At 38.6% G+C, this 25,320-nt stretch overlaps 4 protein-coding genes across 6 annotated transcripts; 2 read left to right on the top strand and 2 right to left on the bottom strand.

Annotated features, from left to right (window-relative positions):
- The first annotated feature begins 2,221 nt into the window (after positions 1–2,221).
- Positions 2,222–5,539, top strand: LOC108233409 (protein yippee-like 5). Of its 2 annotated transcripts, XM_017411834.3 has the most exons (4): positions 2,222–2,383; positions 3,144–3,220; positions 3,324–3,512; positions 4,597–5,539. In XM_017411834.3, the coding sequence occupies exons 3-4, from the start codon at positions 3,372–3,374 to the stop codon at positions 4,816–4,818; spliced, it is 363 nt and encodes a 120-aa protein (XP_017267323.1). In that variant the 5' UTR covers positions 2,222–2,383; positions 3,144–3,220; positions 3,324–3,371; the 3' UTR covers positions 4,819–5,539. The 2 variants fall into 2 exon arrangements, with proteins under 2 accessions (XP_017267323.1, XP_017267325.1); XM_017411836.3 differs by lacking the exon at positions 3,144–3,220.
- Positions 5,540–5,781: 242 nt separating this feature from the next.
- Positions 5,782–11,923, top strand: slc35a1 (solute carrier family 35 member A1). The gene is made up of 8 exons (XM_017412009.3): positions 5,782–5,951; positions 6,218–6,398; positions 8,637–8,793; positions 9,372–9,524; positions 10,436–10,502; positions 10,658–10,834; positions 10,917–11,051; positions 11,358–11,923. The coding sequence occupies exons 1-8, from the start codon at positions 5,942–5,944 to the stop codon at positions 11,495–11,497; spliced, it is 1,020 nt and encodes a 339-aa protein (XP_017267498.1). The 5' UTR covers positions 5,782–5,941; the 3' UTR covers positions 11,498–11,923.
- On the bottom strand, positions 11,646–20,727 carry rars2 (arginyl-tRNA synthetase 2, mitochondrial). 2 transcript variants are annotated; one of them, XM_017412007.3, is made up of 20 exons: positions 20,567–20,727; positions 20,403–20,476; positions 20,207–20,312; positions 19,633–19,716; positions 19,434–19,534; positions 19,299–19,354; positions 19,082–19,165; positions 18,925–19,001; positions 17,831–17,989; positions 17,645–17,751; positions 16,874–16,969; positions 16,707–16,767; positions 16,027–16,103; positions 14,919–15,043; positions 13,468–13,535; positions 13,029–13,138; positions 12,753–12,848; positions 12,603–12,677; positions 12,256–12,319; positions 11,646–12,184 (listed from the first exon to the last, which is right to left on the bottom strand). In XM_017412007.3, the coding sequence occupies exons 1-20, from the start codon at positions 20,600–20,602 to the stop codon at positions 12,098–12,100; spliced, it is 1,743 nt and encodes a 580-aa protein (XP_017267496.1). In that variant the 5' UTR covers positions 20,603–20,727; the 3' UTR covers positions 11,646–12,097. The 2 variants fall into 2 exon arrangements, with proteins under 2 accessions (XP_017267496.1, XP_017267497.1); XM_017412008.3 differs by lacking the exon at positions 20,567–20,727 and having other exon boundaries at positions 19,633–19,760; positions 20,403–20,418.
- Positions 20,728–21,429: 702 nt separating this feature from the next.
- akirin2 (akirin 2) lies at positions 21,430–24,417 on the bottom strand. Its single transcript, XM_017411770.2, has 5 exons — positions 23,890–24,417; positions 23,316–23,450; positions 22,350–22,499; positions 22,189–22,260; positions 21,430–22,084 (listed from the first exon to the last, which is right to left on the bottom strand). The coding sequence occupies exons 1-5, from the start codon at positions 24,059–24,061 to the stop codon at positions 22,074–22,076; spliced, it is 540 nt and encodes a 179-aa protein (XP_017267259.1). The 5' UTR covers positions 24,062–24,417; the 3' UTR covers positions 21,430–22,073.
- Between the last annotated feature and the right edge of the window lie 903 nt (positions 24,418–25,320).

Genomic DNA, 25,320 nt, shown 5'->3' on the forward strand with positions numbered 1-25,320 from the left:
TCTTACAAAACTAGACAGTCTTTAATCAGTCTTCTGATTAAAGGGTGAAGGATGACCTGATGAGCAAACGAGTTATGACCTTGATTTACCTGATTTTTTTTTTACTCCAGACACCTTATAAAAAATAGACGTAACCAAAGGTCTCAGTGGAACTATGAACACTGACTCCAGCCTTGATTACTGTAATCTTAATATTACGTTGTGCCGCCTTTATGGCCTGTTATCTTCTGTCAAGGACAGAAACAGTCTGAACCTCTTGACGAAGCACGCTGCTGTTTATCTGATCTGCACTAATCTCTGAACAGATAAAATGACCTCAACTGCAAATGATCTGCGTGAATGATTGGCTTTAAAGCAACGGCTACTTTTCTCCCTAATACATGGGATTTTATTAAAGACCTCTAAACATCATGAGCTCTCACAAGGTCACACCTTACTTCATTACAGGCTGAAGAAAAACTTTACTTTAACTCCTGCTGTGGAAAAAATGTGGAATACATGCAAGAGAAATTTGATAATTCTGCTTTATCCAGTTGATCAGCGGCTCACAACTTAACAATTGTCATATTTATGTCACATATTTAGTTAAAAATCACTATTTTTGCTTACGTTTCCCGATACAATTTTCAAATGTAGTTTTTCTTTTTAAGTCTTTTTATGTTTATAAGGAATTTTCAAACATCCAAGCTTTAAGTTATGGATTTTACCAAATTAAAACAAAAGACCAATGTGAGAAATGAACACTTCACTCTGATATTCCTGCTTGTTAAATAACTTATGATAATGTAATCACCTGTAGTTAATCTTAGAAGAAAATTACACTAATGTAGAATATTTATAATGCTTCTTATACTATCATCAAATTATTGATGGACATTATAAAGATAGGAGATAAAAACACACATTATTATTTCTTGGTATAACCTAAGATACTCAGTATTGACAATTTAGTAAGAGTTTTTGGTTGTGGTAAGTTAGTAGTGAGCCATATAAACACATTTTTGCACATAAATGGTCAGATGTCTTTACATGGCTGTTAGATGGAACAACTGACATGAATTAAAAATAAGCAGAAGTGGGACTTCCTAAACATCTAAATTAACAGATGAATGAAGTTGTGGATCCATAGCTAGACTGTGAAAAAGTTTTGATTTTAAAGAGTTTATAGGTTTTATGCACATCTCATTCTCAGAAAAAAAATCACACTATCTTGATGTTGTTAATTTATTACACGAGAGCAGCATTTATCTCAGAACATCTTAACCATACAGTTCCTTATATTTATGTGCCGAACACAAGTATTCAGCTGTATTGAACTTCAAATAACTTCTTTGTGCTAGTCAAATGTTAGAGCTCTGTGCAAATCAATCTTTAAAGTGCCATAAGTCCAAAAATAGGAAAGCATTTTGAAAACTTATGCTACAAATCACAAAACTATTGGTTTACAACTGAAAAAATAAATGCTGCACAAAATAGTACACCCCAAATAGTCCGATAAAACAAATCAATACGAACAATTTACTAATGTATAGTTCAAGCTGAACAGTGAACAAAGCATAAGAATATATGTTAAAGGAGGTATTTTAAAAACTGATATGGTTTAATTTCAAATGCAGATGTAATACTTATAGAGGGATGGGTGTGGTGGTCATACAACACGATCTTGTAAAACAAGAAATATCTACAAAACTAGGCGTCAAGAAACTGACTGTTAGCATTTTTTTTAATTCACACGAACTACGCAGGACTTCATAAAGGGATTTTTGCATTACTGTAGTTTATCTTTTTTGCCATTTTCTCTTTTCTTCTGAACTCCAACCAAAATAAAACCGTTAAACCTCTCGCCCTCCTATCACACGTGGCAAATCTCCCTGACCAATCCGTTGCCTGTAATGTTTATACGTCACTTCTACGCTGCTTCCTATTGGTCGAATTGTGAGCCCCCGGCATCGAGTTAGCAGGGATATCACGTAAAGAACCGTGCTTGAATTTCAAAGTAAAAAAACTACCTTGATAAAGGCTACTTATTTACATGAATAACGTGCGTGAAACTAAAATTTATAAACTTAACACACTTTATTCAATAATTATACGCCTTTAAGTTTCAAAATACAAATAAATGACATGAGATATAATGATATAATAAGCTTTAAACTCGGGTTTACATTTATTTTGAAAGCCCTAAACGGAAGCTGAAGTTTTTACTCAGCTAGCTTGATTTTTAACAACTTCCGTCTGCTGTGTGTTGAGTTCGACCAAAACAACAACAGAAAAATAACAAAATTATTGTTTCTGCTCAACGTGAAAGTCAAGGCGCCGCCTCATAAAGTTTGACGAGCAAAATATTGCTTTAAATTAAAGTGTCTACGTTTTAAGTTGGAAGGTGAGCTCTTTTAAAGTTAGCTAAAACGCTTGTTTGGCCTGTGAATGCTAATTTTTGTTACTTGATTTACTAAGTACGTTTGGGTGACTTTAACATCATCGTTGTTGTTGGCTGTTTTCTTTCTGTTGTTGCCCACAGTTGATGTTTGTTTTTCTCGTGAATTTATTGACAGAAAAACGGACAAATTGGCTAATTTTGACGAGGTGACTGAGTTACTTAGCCTGTTTTTGTAACTAAACAGGCCTCTTGATCACCTGAAAATCAGATGTTTTTTATCAATTCAGAAAAGTGTGGCAGGTTATTTAACAGAAACTCAGGAAGTGAATGCTTTTATTAATAATTATATTAACTTTAATAGTATAATTTGCGTTGAAATAAGCTGGAAAACAAAACTGTTCATCCTTCTGTTCTAATGCTTTTTAGAAACAGGATATAATTAATCAATATCTTGTAAACATTTTATTGTGGTATATATTGTTTTGTGCCTTATTTGAGTGACATGAAAAGCCTTCCGAAATATCACCTATTAGCACTTAATTTATCAAACTAAAACATCAGCATAATATTTTCTTGAGTCATAAATGAGACCAGCATAATCTTTAATCTACTCTTATGTAAACAAATTTATCAGATCGTTATTTTATTTCCTAACTTCAAACAGTATTGCTGATGTTGGTGAGGTTTATGCTCTCTACTAATTGTGTTGACTTGTATGAGTTTTTACTGTTCTTTGTCTATTTTTTTTTATTTTTTTTTGCAGATGCATGAAAGGGCCTTGTCTGATTTAAAGCATTTCTAACAGGGTTTTAATAAGGAACAAATCAAGGAATCTTTACTGTAAATAAATACTACATTATTTATTACATTATCAAATTGGGAATGTTGCCTGCAAAAGAACCCTGTGCAGAAATTAAATCTGTGGTATTTTTATGTTTTACAGACAGACACCCTGTGTAAAAGGCTGACTTCTCTGCTGCAAGTAGACACAATGGGCCGTATCTTCCTGGATCACATCGGCGGGAGTCGTCTCTTCTCTTGTGCCAACTGTAACATCATTCTGACCAACCGGGCTGAACTCATCTCCACACGCTTCACCGGAGCCACCGGCAGAGCCTTTCTCTTCAACAAGGTGCTTTCACTTTCACTGGACACGGCCATCATTGATGGCAGACGAGTTGTGTTCCTTCTCAGTTATATACTTTAATTTATGCATCTTTTTAACTGCACGTGTGGTTTAGTTGACTTACTAACACTTTTCACTATTCATACTTTATATTAAATTAAAACCACAGCATTCCTTGAAGAGATAGGTATCGTGCACCATCTTTCATGCCAAAGGTTTAGACTAAAATCATCTTATGATGAGAAATGACAGAGTAGCAGCTACTACCACACCAGATTTAGTATTTGCCATTTTTGTGTTGTCTTATGTCAATTAGCTGTGGCAGCCATCTTGAATTGGGTTATCTCCAAAGGTTAATCAGTTGTAGATGTACATCCAGTGATTACTTTTAGAGAGTCTTATTCAAATCCATCCATCCATTTTCTTTACCTGCTTTGATCTTCCTGGGTGCAGGGAGCTGGTGCCTATCTCCAGCAGTCACTGTGCGAGAGGCATGGGACACTCTGGACAGGTCGCAAGTCCATCACAGGGACACATAGAGACACACGAGACAAACAACCATTCACGTTCTCATTCATACCTGGGGACAATTTTACCATTTAACCTAACATACATGTTTTTCCGGAGTACCCGGAGTAAACTCACGTGTGCACAGGGAGAACATGCAAACTCCACCCAGAAAGGCCCCAGGTCAGGAAGAGATCCTGTGACTTTCTTGCTGGGAGGCGAGAGCTCTAACTCATTCAAATCCATCCACTGGTTTATGAGATATTCTGGTAAAACTACAAATGAACAAACAGAAATGTGCACCAACATTATTGCCCTTTTCCCCTCAGGTGCAGGGGATAATTCTTTCATTACAGGTCGTGAAATAGTTTCAAAAATCTTGTAGCTAGAACCTAATATTTTAGTATTCCAGAGCAAAATTTAATTTGCTAAAAGACATAATACTACTTCAGTGTTTTAAGCATAAATAACAGATCTTAAGTTTTTACACTCATTTTGATTCACAATTATATCTAATACTTTTCATTTAGATGAAAAACCAAACTGTAGCAGTAACAGGTTTCTTCAACTGCTGTCCCCTCAGGTCGTAAACCTGCAGTACAGCGAGATCCAGGACAGAGTCATGCTGACAGGGAGACACATGGTGCGGGACGTCAGCTGCAAGAACTGCAACAGTAAGCTGGGCTGGATGTACGAGTTCGCCACAGAGGAAAGCCAGCGCTACAAGGAGGGACGAGTAATCCTGGAGAGGGCGCTGGTGAGGGAGAGCGAAGGCTTCGAGCATGCTCCCTCCGACAGTTCATGAGTTCTCTTGTGTTTCTGTCACAAACCTTGAGCCGTGCATTCAGCAGCTTCCCCTCCAGCAGCAGGGCACACACTTACATGGACAGTCATCTTATTGTAAGCTGAATAAAATCACAAGCTAGATGTTTCTAGGGAATTTAAACAACAAAAAAAGGGTGAATGCTGTTGCTTTTCTACCCAATTTAAAATTTCCTAGTTTCTTTCTGTGCCCAATAGGCAGCAGTGTTGCTTATGTGTGTTGAGATGTTGGCTGCTGCTCTCAGATGAGGAAGATATGCAAAGTATTGGGTTCTTAAGAACTGAAGCAGTTGAGATTATTGACGATTGATGATTTAGTGCTGTTGTATTTGCTTAGAGTGAAAAACTAAGCGTAACGTTACAAAACCCTACATTTCAAGTGAGTTTTAAGTGAGGTGTTTTGCTAGATGATGTTGATTAAACAATTATTTTATTACCTTCCAAGTTAGCAGTGCCAAAGTATCATCCATGATAGAAGAGTTTCAATAATACTGACTTTAAAAATAAAAAAACAACACAAAAAAACACAGTTTTTGGTTTTTATTTAGTTTTTTTATTTATCACAGTAAAATGTATCACAGTAAAAGCTGTTGAATTATATTTAGTAGCATTTTAATTTTTCTTTTTTTGAGATTTTTTTTCCAGGATTACATTTATTGAGGACATGTTAATTTTTTCTCCCAAAAATAAAAAAGCTAAAATCATTTACGTCTGTCTTGCCTGTTTATACATAATCTTACATAATGAATTCATGTAAACACCCTCATTTTTTATTTTATCGCACATAACCATTAGGATACAGCTTTACATTTATGGCTAACTAAAGTAAAATAAAAAACACGCCATTAAATTTGTATGAACGGTTTGAATTTTCCAGTTTGGGACTCCGGGACATCGAGGCAGAGAACCCAAACGCACCGTTGCGCCTGCGCGTTGCGGAGCATTCTGGGAAACGTAGTCAAACGCAAGGAGCGCAGAGAGCGACTACTTTGTTGTGCGTCTGGTTGGACAGGTTAACTGGATAGTTGTTCTAGTATATATGGCATGTAACAGGAGCAGGATAATTCACTCCATTGCTCCTCTGACGGACACGAAGCAGGACAAAAATGGCTGGAGGTGAGTCTTTTTTTAAAATATTTATTTACTCGTTTACACTTAAGCTAGCACGACTGGCTAAAGCTAGCTGTCGTGGCAGAGCAAAAGTCGCGTTTTAAGTTAACAGATTGTCTCGAATTAAAGAGCTAGCAGCTATAATAATATCTCTGCTAAGCTTTCCTGCAGCTAAAACCCGTCCATGTCCTTATTCTACTGTTGAATTAAAGTTGTTTTACGACTGAAACGGACAACCCTTTGGTTGCATTTTTCGCCTCTTTTCTCCTCAGAAAACGTGAGTTTGGGCTTCAAACTGTACTGCCTGAGTGTGATGACACTGGTGGCGGCTACATACACGGTGGCATTACGGTACACACGGACCATTTCAACAGAGGACATGTATTTCTCCACCACTGCAGTGTGCCTCGCTGAGGTCGTTAAATTATTAGTGAGTCTGGGGATGCTGACGAAGTAAGTTCATCACATTTAATACAGTGTTTCATCACGTTTTACATGCAAGGGTTTAACTTCAAAGTCCAATTTAACGTGGACAAAACAGTCTCCTCTGATTAATATTTAAATTCATTACAACCGAGACCCAGAAGAAACTGTTAGGGTTGCAATAAACTTGCAGGGCCATAACTGTCTGTTGCCAAAATATTCCACAAACCACTGTTCTGGTTTTTAATAAAACTTTCAGAAAGCCATCCTTGGATCTGCAACTCATTACCCTTTGGAGTAAATCCAATTCAAGATGGCCACCACAACCAACTCATCTACGATTCAGTCAGTTTTTACACACAGTGAGCTAAGATTTGACGTGGTAGTAGCTGAGAGTTGTTCACAACGATTGACATTCCTTCAAGACTTTTTAATTATTACCTGTTTTCTCTCATTTGTCCCTGTAGTGGACATGGCAGCTAGTTTAATCTCAGTAATGTAATGACCTCATTCGTTTTATTGCATATTACTTGAAATATTTTCATGTCTTGGACAATTTTCAGGATCTGCAGCACTTGTGCACTGTTTTATGAGCAGTACTTAGCTAACGGCAGTTGTTTTTTAAATGCATTTTACGTACTTGCTTCCTTTTTATGTGGCTTATCAGCGATGTTTGTTTTACTTCAACCATCAATAGTCGGAGTGAGGAGTTTGTGCGACTTTTGTTTTGTGGGTGGAGAGCTGAAAGTTTAGAAACCTCTGCTTTAAAAGATAATGGCTCCCCCTCAGAGCTTTGACCCTCCAGTTCTACTGTCTGGTTCTTCTATATCTCATCTCTTAGCAGTTAAATCCAATTCTAATCTTTTCTTCCCTCAGTCAAGTCTCTGTTTCTTGGATTGTGAATAAAAAGACTTAAAATGGAAAATAGTGAATCCTGATGGGCACTACAATGGAGACACTGTAATAAAATAAAATGTTGAGATTAAATTCTAATTTTGAAGAAACAGTTTTGAATATTTACAGAAACCTGCTGTTGGTTTACTTCCATGTTTTGTGGGATTAAAAAAAAAAAGAAAATTGCATCACTCGTCATTCCAAAACTAAGGCTCAGGTGTTCTGTTGGCATCACCCCGACAAACATGAAATCACTAATGGATAATTGTATTTAAGTGTCAATTTACTTGTTAGTATAAAAAATAAACATGTTTTGCAGGCTCTCGGGAGAACAGTAGCCTCAAAATTACCATTGCTTTGACTCAGATTACATTCGGTTTGTCAAACTTTTAGTGCCGGAGATGTTTGATCTTTAAATATTGGTGGTTGAGATCGCTGTGTAGTCCAGTGTTGTTTTTAATTTGATCCTCCAGGCTAACTGCCCTGCATATTTTACATGTCTCCCTGTCTCAGCACTCCCTGTTCTAAGTGATGAATCATTACAGGCTTTTGCAAAATGTGACAATGTGCGTTTGAGGTGCTTCATTCATTTGAATCAGGTGTGTTGAAGCAGGAAGGGAAATGCCTAAAACACGCAGTAGAGCATGTCCAGAGCACCAGGGTTGAAAAGCACAAAATATTTATGTATGAACAGAAACCATTTGAAACAAGTGTACTGCTAACAGTACATAATATGTCGGCAATTAGGCAAAGTCTAGTTACTCATAGAGAGGGTCTTCACAAAGGGATCACCTGTGACCTTGACCTTTAACCCCAACACCTTGAGCTCAGTGAGGATAGTCGTTGACCCATTAGGTGCCCAGCTGTGCAGTTTGACATCTCTATGTTAAACGGTTAGCAATTTAGAGCTCAGACAAGAAAATATCCACAGACGGCTGGATGGTGCCATACCATAATACGTCCCGTCTGAGGGCAGGTGTAGAACGACGACTCTGGATGAGTTTGCTGGAATGTTTCTTACAAATTGATTCAAACGTTGGTAGCGAAATCTCCAGTTGACAGGCGCAGACAGGAGCGTAGCTGCCAGTCCAAGTTTTCACTAATTTCTCAGATTTTATTGACTAAACTGAAATCTGAGTTTAAAAATAAATATTTCAAATTTTTTTCAAAGCATAAAATCCTGAGGGTAGCCAAACTGGTTCAGTCTGGTTCTTTTTCACACAACAGAAGCACGACAGACATGGTTTGCCGACATCGTTTTATCTTTTAAATACAGTACACTAACAGGGTTTATGAGCAGCCGTGAAATTTTTATTTTTATATGTGGACTCTTTGAGCTGCAACGTCACAAGACTTTCTGTTTCCATTTTCCAGAGAATCGGGCAGCATCAACAGACTGAAGAACGCAGTCGTGGAAAACATCTTCAACCCCAAAGAGCTGCTGAAGCTGAGCGTGCCCTCGATAGTTTATGCTATTCAGAACAACATGGCCTTTGTTGCACTGAGTAACCTTGATGCAGCAGTTTATCAGGTACAGCTGGATCTCTGTTCAAAAGAAGGCATAACTGCGTAACTAAACTCTTTCACTGAGCAACGTGGCACTCTGAATTATGGTCAAATGCATCCCATTTTATTTACAGGACCTTGAATAGCGCAAACCATCTCCCAGCTACAGACAGTTTATCAAAAGTCAGTTTTTAGTCATGAAACGAAGATGACTATTCCCATCCTGGTGAACTCATGGGACTGAGTTAAGACGATCTCCTAATTATATTCAAATACGAGAATGAAACAGGAAAATCACTTGAACTGAACTAAGATCAGCTTTAATTGTGTTGTTTTGCATTTTTATACAAATTGGGACCAGATTTTGAAACCACACAGAGTTTAGTCATTCCAGAGAGCCTTCTTACTCAATCAAAAGTCTTGGCTTTTTTTTTTTTTCATTTTTATTCTGGGAGAAAATTGGAAATTGTGAAATTTCCCCATTGTTAAGGAATTCCAGTTATTGCCCTTTTACCATCAGTGGCAGGGGATAACTGCTACCTTACTGCAGACTTAAACAGACTATAAAAAGTTGTTAAACTCATCTTGTGTTTTCCTGTATAGGTGACTTATCAGCTGAAGATCCCGTGCACGGCTCTGTGCACAGTCTTTATGCTGAATCGCTCTCTCAGCCGCCTGCAGTGGTTCTCCATTTTCATGCTCTGCAGCGGCGTCATTCTCGTCCAGTGGAAGCCTGCAGAAGCCACTAAAGTTCAGGTAAAGTTGAGCTCCTTCATGTTCAAGGAAATGTTCCACAAAGTGCACTGTATCATGAGTCAGCCATTTTGTAGTTCTGTTCATAATCTTAACTAATTGTTTTCATTCACTATATAGTGCAGTAGAAAGTGGTCACATAATGCAGTAAAAGTCGTTCACTTCATAGGTGGAAATAGACCATAATGCATTGCAGCCTGAGTTGACACAGCAGGCTAATGGAGGCTAATCTTAATGTCAACAAGTCGTTATGATTTTTTCTTTTAGTCTTTCTGAACATGCCTTTAATTATCTATGCATTTCTGATATAAAGTCTGAGAAAATGTGAGCTGATCTCATTTATAAAATATTTAAGACTAAATATGAAACGCTTTAAAGATATGTTGTAAAGCGAGCTGCAGTTCAATCGTTATGCTGAGTGACTTGTTTTTACTACATACAGCTTTAAAATCAGTCGTTCTGTTCAGAAATATTTTATAGGTGGTTATTAATTCACAATTTCAGTATATTGAAGGCTCTGGTGTAGCTACAGTTGCAGTCTGGTTGTGTAAAACATGCAGTACATCAAAAAAGTAACAAATACGTGTAAATAAATTAAATTTCATTGTTATGGAGACAGATGATGATGATTTATATTTTCTCAGCTAAAATCGGTGAAATTACGCTGTAAGATTCAGGTGTTTTCCAGCGTATCTTGCTAACATTTATTTATGTGACGCCTGATTGTGATTACTTGGCGCTTATTTATGATCTGTGCTGCATTCAAGTATTGTTTGAAAACCATGGAGCGTGTAGTGAAGTGAAGGAGTGAAACTTTAAACGCAGCCTTTGGTTTTTTTCTGCACTGGTTCGGCTGTATTTGCATATCCAGCTGCTGCTCACCTCGTTTTATTTTATTAATTTATTTTCCTCAGGTTGAGCAGAATCCTTTTGTTGGATTTGTTGCCGTTGCTATCGCTGTCCTCTGCTCTGGGTTTGCAGGTAATTTTGTTTTCTTGGATTCTTTGGGGATAAACTGAAGGTTATTATAACTTTCTGTTCAAGACCTACAGTTATATGAACAGCTAAAATAAAACTTGATGTGAACTTTGCATCTCCTGCTGACAAGGTGTTTAAAATGGTTTTCTTTTTTTTAGGTGTGTACTTTGAGAAAGTATTGAAGAGCTCGGATACATCTCTGTGGGTGAGAAACATCCAGATGTACCTGTCCGGCATCCTGATCACCCTGGTCGGTGTTTACATGAACGATGGAGAAAAAGTCCTGGAGAAAGGCTTTTTCTTCGGTTACACACCGTGGGTGTGCTTCGTCGTATGTGAGTATGACAAAACCGGAGAATGTTTCGTTTTCCTACAGTGTTTTGGATTTGTATGACACTGCCCTGTCCGTGCTTCCAGTTCTGGCCAGCGTTGGTGGTCTTTACACGTCAGTGGTGGTGAAGTACACGGATAATATCATGAAGGGGTTCTCTGCTGCTTTGGCCATTGTTCTCTCAACAATAGCCTCTGTCATGTTGTTTGGACTGCAGATAAGTAAGTTTGTTACAGTTCATTCTTACAGTATAGCTGGCTCATCAGGTGAAGGTATTGTGGGTAGCATAGTTGTCTCAAAAACACAATTAAAAGCTGCAAATGTTTGCAGAATGAGTACAAGTACACTGACCAGCTCTGTTATCTAGATTAAGTTAAATATTAAACTCTTCATGGATCTATAATGAACTTTCTGCCCATCAGGGACCAGGTCTGGTGGAGCTTAGTGAACTAACTTCAGGGCACTTTTACCAATAATAAAAGTTTGGCTCAGAATTTAAAATATTTCTCTCTCTCTCTCTTTTGCAGCAATCGCATTTGCTTCTGGAGCTCTGCTTGTGTGCGTTTCCATCTATCTGTACGGACTTCCAAAGCAGGACACATCCAGACTGAGTCAGCTGGACAAGAATACAGAAACAGAGTCCAAACAAAAACTGATCGCTGTGTGAGCCCCAAACCCGCAGCAGGACTTGATGAACAAGATGGGAACTAAACCGACTCAGTTTGTGTCAAAGAAGAGTTTTGTTGTTACAGCAGATCTGCTCCTCCCTCCACTCAGACTGATGGCGGTGCCGTGGATTAACAGAACAATGGATCTCAAGATGAATTCTTTTAGTCATAAAAAGTGGCCGCTTTGAAAAAGTTTGTAAAGAACCCGAGTCGTGGTTAGGTCCAGTAAGTTCTCTTTAGTGTTTAGGAACAGGACTCCGTTCGCTGTATCTGGTTTAAGTGGCGTATAATTAAAACAACTCCACATTACTGGAGGCTTCCTTCCAACTGCTCATCTAATCTATTCTGAATTTTATTCTGCAGTGTGATTATCGAAGGACCAAACAATGCATGTTTGATTGTGTTTATTAAAGCACTTTAGTGTTTTTTTTTTGTATCCCATTGAATCTTATTTTAAATCAAAAACAGACCTGATGAAAATAGTAATTGCTTTTTTATTGTAACAGATTTTTAATTTTATTTTAGAAACGTAACGCTATGTATTTACAGTACAATACATAAAACAGTGAAAAACAAAAAATATTGGGATTGCTACAAGTTTACATTTTAGAAACTGGTGCGATGCCCAGGATCCTCATCCCATTGGCCAGGACTGAGCGCGCGCCGCTGAACAGCCGTAACCTCGCCTGTTGACAAGCCGTGAATGAGAACGCGTTTTTGTTTTTGCAACTGAAACCCAAACTGAAAATTTCGGTACCTGAGCAACATCCTGTGGGCTTCCTTTCACCGGCAGCTCTCTGTGTGCTGAAGAGATGAAGTGGCTGCAAGATGCCAGGCAGGGGGGGGGAAGGAAAGATGTGAGAAATGTTAGTCTTTCTAATCAGGTGTGAGAGAAGCCACTAAAACATGCAGGACCAGGACTGGACACCTCTGGTTTAGATAATGAGCTGCAGAACTTGAAGCCCTGCTGAAGGACAGGAAAACTAAAACATGCAGGATAGTGTCCCTGCAGGACCAAGATTGGACCCTGCTGATCTAAACAAACTAACTCCTCGCTTCAGCAGCACAAGGCCGGCTGCTCCAAGCTAACATCCTGTTTCTTACCACAGCTTCAGCAAAAAATTGACGAGATGCTTGGGCTGCAGATCGTTGGCCGACTGATACAGCACCTCGTCGTAACTACAAACAAACAGATGATTCCATAAAGATAAAGCAAATATTGATTTAACGCAGAGATGGAGGCTGCTTGCTTACCGAAGGAGGTGCTGCAGGATAATGATGCTTGTCTGTTCCCGTAAAAGAGAAGGGTTGAACGTAGCTTCCTCCACTCCCTTGTTCCTCTGCATTAAACTGCCATGACATCACAGCCAACATGTTCATTACATACAAAGCAGTACTTCCTGTTAAACCCTTTATGCATGAGGGGTTAGCAGGTGCAAATTTACGCTCATGTTTCATAAGTCGCTGTTGAAAACTGAACAGATTAAACATCGTAAACGTTTGACTGTCTGCACAGCAGCTGTTGCTGACCTGCAGAGTCGAGCGTGTGTGTACTGCAGGAAGACGCCCGTGTCGCCCTGAGCCTGCAGCATCCGGTCCCAGTCGAACTTGTAATCCGACTGCAGGGGACCTTTAAAGTCCTGAAACAAAAACATGCATCCATCACCAGACAAAAAAGGAGAACAGCTCGCCGCCAAAAGGCGAAGGTGGAAAAATACTGTTTTCGCTCCTAAGTGTGTTCAAGTGTCAAAATATCTCCTCACCCACTAGATGGATTTGAACGAATGTTTCAGAAAACACTCATTGGACAACATCCTTCTGGTGATCCCATGAGACTGCACATCATATTTTTAAGCTTTGACCAAACGTCTTCAACTCATTTTGTGTAAAACTCTGGATGAAGGCAGCAGGAGATCTACGTACCTTGGAGTAAGGTTTAGGCCTTTGATTTGTAGCTGCAGTAACTCACCTGGACTATCAGAGCACTGATTCCCACTTTCTCAGCTGTGTCCTCTGGGTTCTCCAGCTCCTTTGTGTCTGAGGAAAAATGAGAGCGTTGGGGTTATTTCTGTCTCCAAACATGAGCTCACAGTCATCCCTCTATACTGATGTCTTTGTGTAACGTTGCACAGCTCCCATTACAAACAGAATGAGATGCATAATGTTGGCAACATTAGGTTTTAGATTCCCACATTCGTTGTTTTTTTTTTTTTTTTGCTATAGTACCCGCACCAATTTGTGGGAAAGAATTGATTGTGTGTCCCTCCTAAATAAACTTCACTGACAAAAAGTCATAAAGAAAACAACATTTATACAATCTACTGCAAAACACAACGTGCACAATGAATAAAATACTGTTTTTGCAATATGTTTACAGTAAATGGACCCTCTAAATGTCTGTTTGCTAACATGAGCTACAGCAACCAGATCATCACCCAGAGTTTAATTTCTTTCAGCTGTAAGCAGTTCTTTCAGGATATCGTTGCATTACAGCATGGCAGAAAGAAATGCTGGTCTCTTCTTAATTCCTCCCACTAATTTGGAACTTCTTTGGTTTGGCTCGGTTCCCAGGGAATCGGGGCGTGTACAGAGAAGATCTGCAGCACAACTCTTCCCACTAATTATAGGAGCTGATGTATTTGCACTCAAGCACTCTTATTACCGTACCTGTTCAGAGTTTTTGACACTCGTCTCGTTGCGCGGCTCTGAAACATGCAGCTCAACCAAGAGAAACAACGAAAGGCCGAACACGAGGAAACCGAGCCCTCTTTCATCCTCGACAGCTCAGACGGACTTTACGGTAGAAACATTATTCAAAGTTTAAACAGAAGCCCACAGAAAGTTGGTCTTTACACGTCTGAACTGGCATTTTGGTATCTTTTTATGGTTTTTACGCAAACCCAGTTTAAGTTTTATGAATTTTAGAATCTTCAACAGACACTAACCTTTGAGCAGTTTAAAAATTTCTAATCTTTTGCAAAAAAAAAAACCCCAACCCTTTTTAGTACATATACAAATTATACATCAAAATGAAGGCATATTTGCCTTCTTTCACTCAGTCTGTTTGTCACTAATATAAGAGTTGAGTTTTTCTCTCAAACCCCCGAGAGTACAAAGCTTGCACAACCATGCTTCGACAAATTCGAAGCTCAAAATACTCTAACCTTAAAGTTTTTTTTTTTTTTTTAAACTTGTTATAGCTCTTACATGAAACACCGTATAAACATAAAAATTCACACGTGTGACCAGCCTTCTGCTCACGGCTCAAGAATTTTTAAGATCTGACTTATAGTTTCTGCACAGCGACTGTTTGAACCTGCCGATCATTAACTTTCGGCACCGACACACGTGCAAACAGAACTCTGGCATGAAGTGGAACTTGACTGTTAAAGAAAAGCTGAACGGGTGTCGGGGCGTTACTGTTAGACTGGTTCATGTTGTGGAGCATCCTCGCCCGAGCTTCGTCCAGCACATCCTCCAGAAACACCACGTCACCGGTCCGGGTCTTCATGCCCTGCACCAGGCCGAAGGGGACGTGCCGACAACTACAAACAGAAATTTATCTCTATCAAGCCCAAATATTAGATAATTAAATATCCATGCAGTCTGTTACCAAAGAAAGGAATCATTTAAATCATGAACAAGATGACAGAATTAAAGCGAGAAGCACAGTTCAGCGAGACGAGTATCCTTTAAATTCATTAGAATTTGGATATTTGAAACTGAATTTCCTGAATTTAAATGAAAGTAAGACTGAGGTCATCAGCCTTTAACAATCTCGTCCTCCTGACTTCGTACAGCCGCTCTGCTGTCAGGAATCTGGATGTTATTTCAAATCAAACAGATAAATGCAGCCGTGAAGTCACGTTTTCCAAGGTGAAGTCATATCTCCCAACCAAAGGCCTTGAAAAAGTAATTCATGCTTTTATTTCCTCCCGGTTGGATTATTGTGACTCTTGACCACAGATCTCCGGCTCTGGCTTCCTGTTCGTTTTAGAATCGATTTTAAGGTTTTATTGCTTGCTTTTAAAGTCGTAAAATGTCTGGCCCCATCCTTACCTGTGTGATCTCCTTAACATCCACATTCCAGTCAGAGAACTTCAGTCAACCAACCAGTTCCTCTTAGATGTTCCTACATCCAGACTAATACTCAGAGGTGATCTGGCTTTTTGCCATTTCTGCTCCTGACCTTTGGAATGATTTACCTTTTTATATTCGGGCTGCAGAGACTGTTGAGTCTTTTAAACCCTTCCTTGGTGTTTGATTCTAGCAGAGTTTGAGTTGCTGTACAGCTGATAGTTTTATGCTGTATTGTTGTATTTCATTTAATCTTATCTAACTTATTTACATACTGAATTGTAAAGCCCTTTGTTGATATATAAATATATATAAATAAATTGACATTGACATCTAAAGAGTGGTGGTGACTTGTTTTTAACATGTCGAACCAGTTCTTTACATCCTCAGGCCTGGATGGGTTAAACACGTCTGTCTGGTTGTCAAACTGTTATGAGAAAATTATGATTACTTTCCAGCCCAAGAATGCCCCATGATGAGGAGGATCTGGAACAACTGGTTGAAGTGGTTCTCTTGGCTTTTGTCCGTCTGAAAAATACCAAGAGTTCAACACATGAACTTCAGACAGAAAATTCTAATCTGCTGCAAAACAATTTGACACAAAAAAAAAAAACACAGCTGTAGCTATAAGAAATAAAGCAGCTCTGTGGTAAACTGTGCAGTCTTTATTGCTTTTATTTAGCAATAAATCAAAGAATATAAGCATTCTCACAGAAAATGCTGAGCAGAATGACTCTGCTGAAATTTGTTGAAGCTGAAACTGAACGATTAAACAAGCAAAAAGTTAGCAAAACCATAGCTAAAAGCTAAAAATGACCAAAACAGGAGCTAAAGGGAGGATATGAAGACAAAAACAAAACAAGTTTGCTGATTTCAATGTTTTTGAAGGATGCCTTTTTTATGAAGAGTTAAAATAGCTCAAAGTATGTGGAAGTAGTGAGATTCCTTAAAACCTACAGAAAAAAACTATAAAGAAGAGAACAAAGAGTGTTACCACTGTTATCCTGAACAAAAGTGACGTTACGTCACGTCAGACAAACATCTGATGTACAAAACAATCGTTAAAAAAAACAAACCTCAACCACAATAACATCTGTGTAAAATTAGTGAAATAAATAAAACGGCTCTTACCACATAGATCATCTCATCAAAACGGTGCTTTTCCTTCCGGTTAATAGCTGCAGCGATGTCTCTGGAACAGAAAAATGGCCGCAGTCAGAAAACTAAAACCTTCAGTTGCAGTAAACAGAATTTGTCCCAAACCTTCTGAGTTGTAAACATTCGTTGTTTGCACCGACCTGGTGATGTAGAGAGTTGTTCCGTCGCTGCGGAGAATCGTGCAGACGTTGGTCATGTCTCCATCGGGCGAGAGATCGATTACACCCGTACCCTTCCTGTCATGATAAACAAAAAGAAAATGTATGTTAGGGCTCGGCTTCGGGCTAAATGTCGACTGAAATAACAAACCAGCGCTCCACCCCTCACAGTAAGTCTAAGGATTAACATAAATATTGAAGTTGGAGTTTTAATTTTAAAGTTGAATGCTTTGTGATTATAGTTAATAAAACAGACCGTTTTCTCAGAGTCAAAGGTCAAGTCAATATAATGTCACCACTACCTGGTGGCTTTAGTACATTTCTCTTACTCAAAGAACATACAGCACACTTCTCCTTTGAAATACTTGGTCAATACATTTCTAATCAGTGTGATCCTTCTGAAAAGTATTAAAATAAACTCTGATATTAAAAATACTCTCCAGCTCCCACCTTCTTGTCCTTTTAGCTCAAGAAAACCCAACATTAAAACAGCTAAATACCAAATTTCACAAGTCGTAGCCCAATAAATGGATGTTTAAGCTTTTATCGTGTAAATCTACAGCTTTTCCTTTAGTTTCAGTTTGATTTGGGGGTTTTATTTTTGATTTTTAGTATTTTTAACAACGAGTTTAACAGCTCGTCAGTAAACAAAAACGTGCCGAGAGTGTGGGACTCCTAAACTCTAAGAAACTAAAGAGTACACTTCAGACCGGTTTTTACAATCCATTCATTTTACTTAAATCCGTGACGCACTCAGAGACTTTCAACAGGCCTTGGCGCCGCAGCTCCTGTAGCACCTCCTGGGCTTGGTCCTGGTGAAACGACTCCCCGCCGTAGACGTCAAAGTGGACCCCCAACCGCTGGAAGGGTTTGAACAGATTCTCCATCAAACCTGTTGGAGCTGAACGTGTTCCAGAAGATTTCAAAGCAAGGCTGCACCTTGTACACCTGCTGGTACTCCTTCACCGTGATCTCTCTGAACTGTTGCCATAACGACACGGCCCCGCTCTCGTGTTGCTCCAGCTGCCTGAAGAAGTCCCTCGCAGCCTCCTTCATGTCCTCATTGTGCTCTGCTTCTTTGTTCGCTTGAACATAAACCTGCAACTCAAAACCATCAAACAGCATCAACAGCAGCATTTAGATCAGGGGCGTCAAACTCCATTCCTCTGGGCCGATCTCCTGCATGTTTTAGATGTGTTCCTGCTTTAAACGGATAACTTGTTTCCATGCTCCTGGAGAACTTGATGATTTGGTGATGAGGTAATTAAACCATTTGAATCAGGTGTGTTGGAGCAGAAAAACCTAAAACTCCCAGGACAGCGGCCCTCGAGGCCTGGAGTTTGACACCCCTGATTTAGATGATCCTATCAAAACATCGTTATCAGCAGCTCCACATGAGAGCAAACTAGAGCTAGAGAAACTACATTTTCTGTAAAGACACAGAGTGAACGCTGAAGTAGCTAAAACTGAGTTAGGGAGCAAAATGCAAGTTAAAAGCTAAAAGATTAATTTAGGAAAAGGCTAGATAAAAGTAGCAAAACAATAGCTGGAAGCCAAAAGTAGTAAAAGGTGAAAAGCAATGAAAGGTTAGCTAAAAGCAGCAAAATGGAAGCTAGAAGCTAAAAGGTGCAAAGAAGCTAACTAAAAAACAAAAGATTAGCTAAAAGCTAAAAATAGCAAAAGAATAGCTACAAGCTTAAGTAACAAAAGGCTAACAGAAATCTAAAAGTAGCAAAAAGATTAAAAAAAGCAAGAGATCCCTATATATTTCTATGAGGAAAGTATTTGGAAATATAGTTAAATAAAATTTTTAAATTTAAAAAGTTACAAAAACCAAAAGTCACAGCATCCGCCTGAATGAGCTGAACGTTTTGATATTTAATGGTTAAAACAGCACAAAGTCTGCTGAAGTGGTTAGATTGCAAAAAAACGTAAGAAAAACAGGAAAACAACAGAGTGGATGCTGATAAAATATACTCTCATTCAGATAAATATATAACAAATAACATCATAATAAGAGAAAAAAATCTCACCTCAAACAAATGCTGTAAAGGATTCTGTTTTAATTTTTCTATGCATCCAAACCGGCTGAATCCAGCTCCTAACAAACCTGAAATTCCACACATGTTAGTCTGTTTTAATTTACTCGTAGAGAGAACCTCTTCACCAAATTCTGCACCACGTACTCACCAAACTGCATTCCCCAGTCTCCCAGGTAGTTCATTCGAATAACATCATTTCCAAGGGCTTCTTTCAGGTTAGCAATGAAGTTACCTGAAGATGGGATATTTATGCTAAAGAAATTTCTGTTCATGTAAAAATATAATTTCTACTGAAGCAGAAACATGCAGCACTGACAGTGTTTTTAATATTAGCTTGTATTGTGAAACTGGTTTGACAAACTTACCGATAATTGTGGAGCGTAAATGCCCAGCGTGGAATTTTTTTGCAATATTTGGAGAGCTGCAACACACAAACACATTAACGTTCACAACATGTTGAAGGGGACAAAGAGGACACACACACAACCATCCTACCCCACCTGTACTCCACTAATGTTGTTCCTCTCCTCAGTGAACTAAAAAGTTGACTGTTTAACCCAAACTGGTCACCTTCCCCTTTCCCAAATGGCTCCAGCAGTTTCTGGGACAGATGAAGCAGAAACACAATGAGCACAGGAGAAGCAGATGACATCTTTTTTTGTTTTCCTGTTATTATGGGATGGGTGCGTGCTCACAAACCTCAGCGAGAAGCCTGCGATTAACTGCAAAGTTAATCACTCCGTGTCCAGCAGAGACATCTTCCACCACACTGTCCGGCTTTAACTGAAGGACACGAAGGTGGTTACGCATTAGAGACGGGGTTTTCTCTGTGATTTATGACCGAGCCAAGGGAACACAAAACACACAGCAGAGTCAAAGTACATTAACATTTACGGGATTCACTTTGACGATTTCATTTTCAAGTTTTAAATAAAGCTAAAACACTTAACATTCTCGATTTCCTGAACTGTCAAAACAAGACACGTGCAAATTTAAATAATTTCAGAAGAAGGTCAAATAAATGGGTACATTAAAACATTAAGTAACGCGCTCCAGCATATTTCTACAAAGCCAAATGTGTTTTGAGCCTGTTGGTTGATATCTTGACCATCTCATTAATTTATTGAGGAGACAGTGCTGTCATCTGTGTTAAAACTTTCACTTTGTGGTCACTTTTATGATCTTTGTGGTAGTTTTGCTTTCTCATAGCCATTTGACTGAAATTCCTTTTTTTTTTTTTTTTTTTACCCCATGTTGGCATAAAAAATCTGACCTGAGCAGCCAGGTCTTCTGTCTGCAACTGAATGTCCCCACTGGGTGGTAAAATCCCGCAGATTCTTAATGGGCCGAGAGACAACCTGAAGTCAGTACTTTGCTGCCTGAGGAGCAGAAGGTCACAAAGCTTCAACACACCTGCGAGCACACAAAACAAGTCAGAAAAGTTGATAAGACTAGAAGGAAGGCTTTACTGTTTCTTGAAAATGGGAACTGCAGTCAAAGCTGGTACAAACACTTCCTCGGGCTGCTGCAGCGTCTTTGCCAGCTGGAAATTAAATCAAGAATACATTTTACTTCTGACTACTAGAGGCAAAGCATGCTAGCACGTCTCATTAGCAACACTCTGACTTGTTACCTTTACTGCAATTTGTCGTCTAAAGAAGCAAGCCATGTTTTCTAAACGTTTGAACAAAATTAAACGTTGAAATTCGTGTAAATTCGCTCATTTATTTCCACGACCTGTTCACATTGACGCGGTGAATATTGCACTTCCTGTTCGACGTCACCGCTTTCTGTCCGCTCGCCCAATCACGGGCGTCGCTTCCAAGCAGCGTCACGTGATCCGAAAAGGTTTGTTCGGTTTTAACCACCGCTCCTCCCGGACGGTATAAAATGATCACAAAGAACGACTTATACAGTGACCGTATAAAATCAGATTTATTCTTTTTTCAGCCCGTTTTATTTCCCGCCATGTTTTTCATTGTTTTAAAGAATTGTTCAGTTTTAAAATATGAAACTGTGACAAATGAAAACAGAAAAACAATTTGGAGGCAAAAATGAACTAAAATAAAGACTAAAATAGATTTCATAGGGCTCTACTTAAATTAAAGGGCCCATCACCCCCCAAAAACGCCTAATTTTTGGTTCTTTTAAACATTTTTAAAATCTTGATTTATCCACAATAAGAAACAAAAACCTGAGATGAATGCATGTATGGTTCGTTCTTCGGTTCTTTCGTTTCAAAATAAAATTGCAAAAACAAAAGCATGTTTTTTTGTTTGTTTTGTCCCTTTTATATGCAATTCTTAGTTCTTACACAGTATGATTTTACTTCTCTAATAATTTCATTAATTTGCTTCATCTTTTATTCTGCTTTACTTTCTTCTTTGTGACTACCGATATATAGTTAAATACGAGGATACAATTTGTGTCATAAATGGTACTTAATCCAAATGTCCCTTATTAATGTTTCACTAAATCAAAAAAAGGAAAATGAAATGAATTTTTGTGCCAAGACTTTATTCGTTTGTATTACTTGAATCAAAGCCCCTTGAAACCAACAGCAAACTGAACATTTTGGTACAGTGAACAAAGGTCAAGCCAAAATAAAAAGAAATACAGTGTATACAAATGTACAAATTTAAAAAGCAGTAATCATTGGTACAGTTTATACAAATGTTAAAAAAAACAAAACAAAAAGCCAAGTCCAGTCTGATCTGAAAGCTGCCTTCGACCGCTCGTATACGTCCAAATCCCTTTTTCAAAGAGCACAAACAGAGAAGCAGCACAGCTAACATCCTTGTTGAAATAACACAAAAGATAAAAATAAAAAAGGAGAATCAAAAGGTCAAATGTGTGACTGCAGTTAACCTTTTTACGAAGGCATCAGAACAAAGCCAAATAAATATGAACACAGCAGTTAAGAGGCCACTGGTAGAGTCTCAGAGACAAGTCAGCAGCAGGAAACCCTCCTAACCCTGGGAGCAACGGCAAATGTTGATGCCACTAACTGACGCCTGAGGCAGTGAGTCCACATAGAGGCAATATGGCACAGCTTGGGGTATAAAAAGTCCGATCGGAACGGCTGAGTCTCTGGAGTAACTTGCAGCGAAGAGTTCGCCCCGAAAATCAAACAGCAGAACTCAGGAAACATCTGTGAAGGAGACAACACGATGGTTTTTGGCTTTGATAAATACAGTACAAGTTATATTTGTCCTCATATGAAGACATTAATACAAAGTTCAAAGGAACACTTACAACTAGCAGGCTGCTCTCCAAACCTTCGCATTAGCTGGTCATGTGTGAACTTGACAAACGCATCATATTGCTCTGTGGAGAAAGGAAAAATTAAAATCACGTTTATCATTTTTTCTGGATGACAAAGCAGATTTCTTTAACGTAGAATACAAATATCTCACCAGCAAGCTTCATCGTCAGAATCTCGTCGTACTCCTCGCGGATCTTCTCCTCTCGCTCCTTCAGTAGCCTCTCACAGATCATCCCAACCTGTCGGAGGGAGAACAACGGCTGCTCTTTCCTGGTGGGAGACGAGGCACCCGAGGATGTGCCTGTTGGAAGAGCCGAAGTGGCAAAAATATTTTAATAAATACCAATTCCCCCCCTTTCTCCAAACATGATCATTTACTTCTTTGTGGCTTTTTTAACTATAAACCAAAACAAACTCAGAGCTGAATCCGATGAAACACCTAGTTTATTTATTTTTTTTAAAACAAACTGGGAGAATAAAAATAAACAAACTGGAAAAGAAAGTGAAAGGAGCTCCATTTAATCTTCCTCCATTGCTTGGATAGAATCATGGTTTTCCCCATGATTACTTACTTTTTCGAAAGCTACTTTATGGACAAAGCTGGATATGAAAGATCAAAACGTTCCCCAAAGGAAAGCTGCTTATGAAAAGACAGAGTGATGATGCAAAACAAGCGGCTGCACACCATTTGCAACCTGGCTACGTGTGGTTTGCACTTCATTTCAGGCAGCATGGGCCAACTGACCCACTCAGAACCAGCAGCTAAACAGGCTAAACCACATGATTGATGTAAACAAAACAAAGGTGTTTCACTTCCAAAAGCCAGATGTGATGAATTACAGGCTCTGCGGTAAACTGTAGGTGATCTCTGGTATATCTTTGTTGTTTATGTTGCACAATTAAGTTGTCTGCTGTTAAAACCATTTCACTGGTTTAAGGTGACACCTCCTGCCAGTGGCGATGGCTCTGCTCCCCATTTAAGAGGCGGCTCTTTCCTTCCCTGTTTGTCATCGCCCCAGCTCACCTTTAGGTGTAAACTCCCAAACAATGAGCTCGCTGTGAGGGCTCGTATTTGTAAAGTCCTGTTCAGGTTTACATTGTCTGGTCAGTGACTTACCTGGTAGAGGAGATCCAGCCTGAATGTTCTGCAGATCCACTGGACAGCAGCCATCTGCCTGCTGGGAACTAAGGTCCAGGTGTCGGCGTTTCTGTAGACGCTTGTACTCCTGTTTTATGTTGTGCAGAATTTGCTCTGAAACAAATATTGAAAAAGGGTTTAAAAACACAAGAGCAGACATCCTCAAACAAAAGAACTCCAATTATGGCAGAGACGAAACAACCATCAGTTTTAACAAATTCAACCCCATCAGGCAGCCTTAGGAATAAACTTAAATATCAAGATTTGAAATATTTATACTTCACAGAGTTTCCATACTGGAATCAGCCATCATCAACCCTGACGTCAAGGCAACAATTCAACAAATAAAAACTTGAATGCAGCATTTTCTGACCATATAACAGATTTTATCTGAATTAATATAAGAAGCTTGTGAACGCCTCTGTAGAAAAATAGCTTGGGCTAAAGAAATGCTAACAGTGAACATGGCATTTGATGGGGATGCTGTAATAGCACAGAAGGGCGTGTGAATCTTTAATTTCCGTGTACTTTTATTTATTTTTTTATTTCCTACCTGTGGTGAGTCTGGACGACACCTCCCCAAAGGGCGAAGGCTCCATACGCAGATATTTTTGAGGCGAAGCTACCGGCGACATGACCGGCGCACACCTCCTCCTTTTAGGAGAAGCCTGGCTCATTAATGGGTCAAAGTCCAGAGTCCGTTTCAGAGTAGCCCCACAAGCCATCACTCTTCTGTAGATCTCAGAAATCTGTCGAACAGGAAGCCTTAAATCCCTTCAAGCCTGAGGAAGTTGCTGGTTCGGGCCCCGGTGTCTCCGATGCTAGCTAGCGTTAGCTCAGTTAAAACGCAGTAGCAATTCCGGGCAGGAGACAGATGCGCAATTTTTTCGACTTCCGTTGTCTTCTGCTGCTTATTTTTTACAAAACCGATGTTACAGGATGTATCCTAAAGTAATTTCGATAAAAATAACTTCGTATACACGCAGTAAACGACCGGATGATACCAGATTTTAACCGAGAAAGACTGAGGAAACGACAGCAACGGTCCTGTCAAGCTTCCCCTTGTCTTCTCTTATTTGGTTAGTTGTGAGCATGCGCAAGAAAACGAGTTCGTATCGGTACTTGTAGTTTTTAACTTTATGTTTTGTCTGCTGTTTGTGTCGCTTAAAAACTACATTACCCGAAAGCGAAGTAAGCGTCATCGTTTGAAAATGTTTTGTTTGCTAACAGATTTTTTTAAACCACCACAAAGTTTCAGTTTCATCTGAAAAAATAAACATGTTTATGTATTTTGTTTTATTTATAGATTAAAAATACCTTTAATTTAAAACGTAAAAAAACTACCTCACTTAAGACGTACTTGTAATTGTATTTATGCACTAATTACCATAAATTATAAAACTCCAGTTCAGTACTACTACTACTACTACTTATAATAATAATAATTATTATAATATGCCAAATCTATCATATAATATTATATTTAATTGCATTTATTATAAGTGTTTATAAAAGTTCAGTGTCAAGAACTCACCATAATGCAAAAAATATTGAAATCATCTGCATTTTAAAAGTTGGTTATTAAGTTTATATTTATTTACCAGCCGTTTGTGCTTTATTTGGTTTAAAGAGATGTTATTTGTAAACATTTAGGCATTTGTGCTAATTTCAAAGGCTTTAATAAGCTCTAATAATAACAATAATAATATTTTTTTAAACATCAAGTCATAACATAAACTATCAAATATTTTCTAATTTGACTGTTTTGTACATTTGAGGTCAGCAATTATGAAAAAATAAAATAGGTTTGTAGATTAACTACCAAATCAGAAAGGAAAAGGCATATTGCTTGAACTGTGTCATCCCCTCTATTTTGAATGAATTTTTAATTTCTTAATTTCCTTTTTGTCAGATAACTAAATGGTTGACTGAATAATAGTCTTAGCTTGAATTTTATTCTTTACCTTATTTTCTATCCTGCACA

The sequence above is a fragment of the Kryptolebias marmoratus genome, linkage group LG19 (assembly GCF_001649575.2).
Source record: "Kryptolebias marmoratus isolate JLee-2015 linkage group LG19, ASM164957v2, whole genome shotgun sequence".
Lineage (NCBI taxonomy): Eukaryota > Metazoa > Chordata > Actinopteri > Cyprinodontiformes > Rivulidae > Kryptolebias > Kryptolebias marmoratus.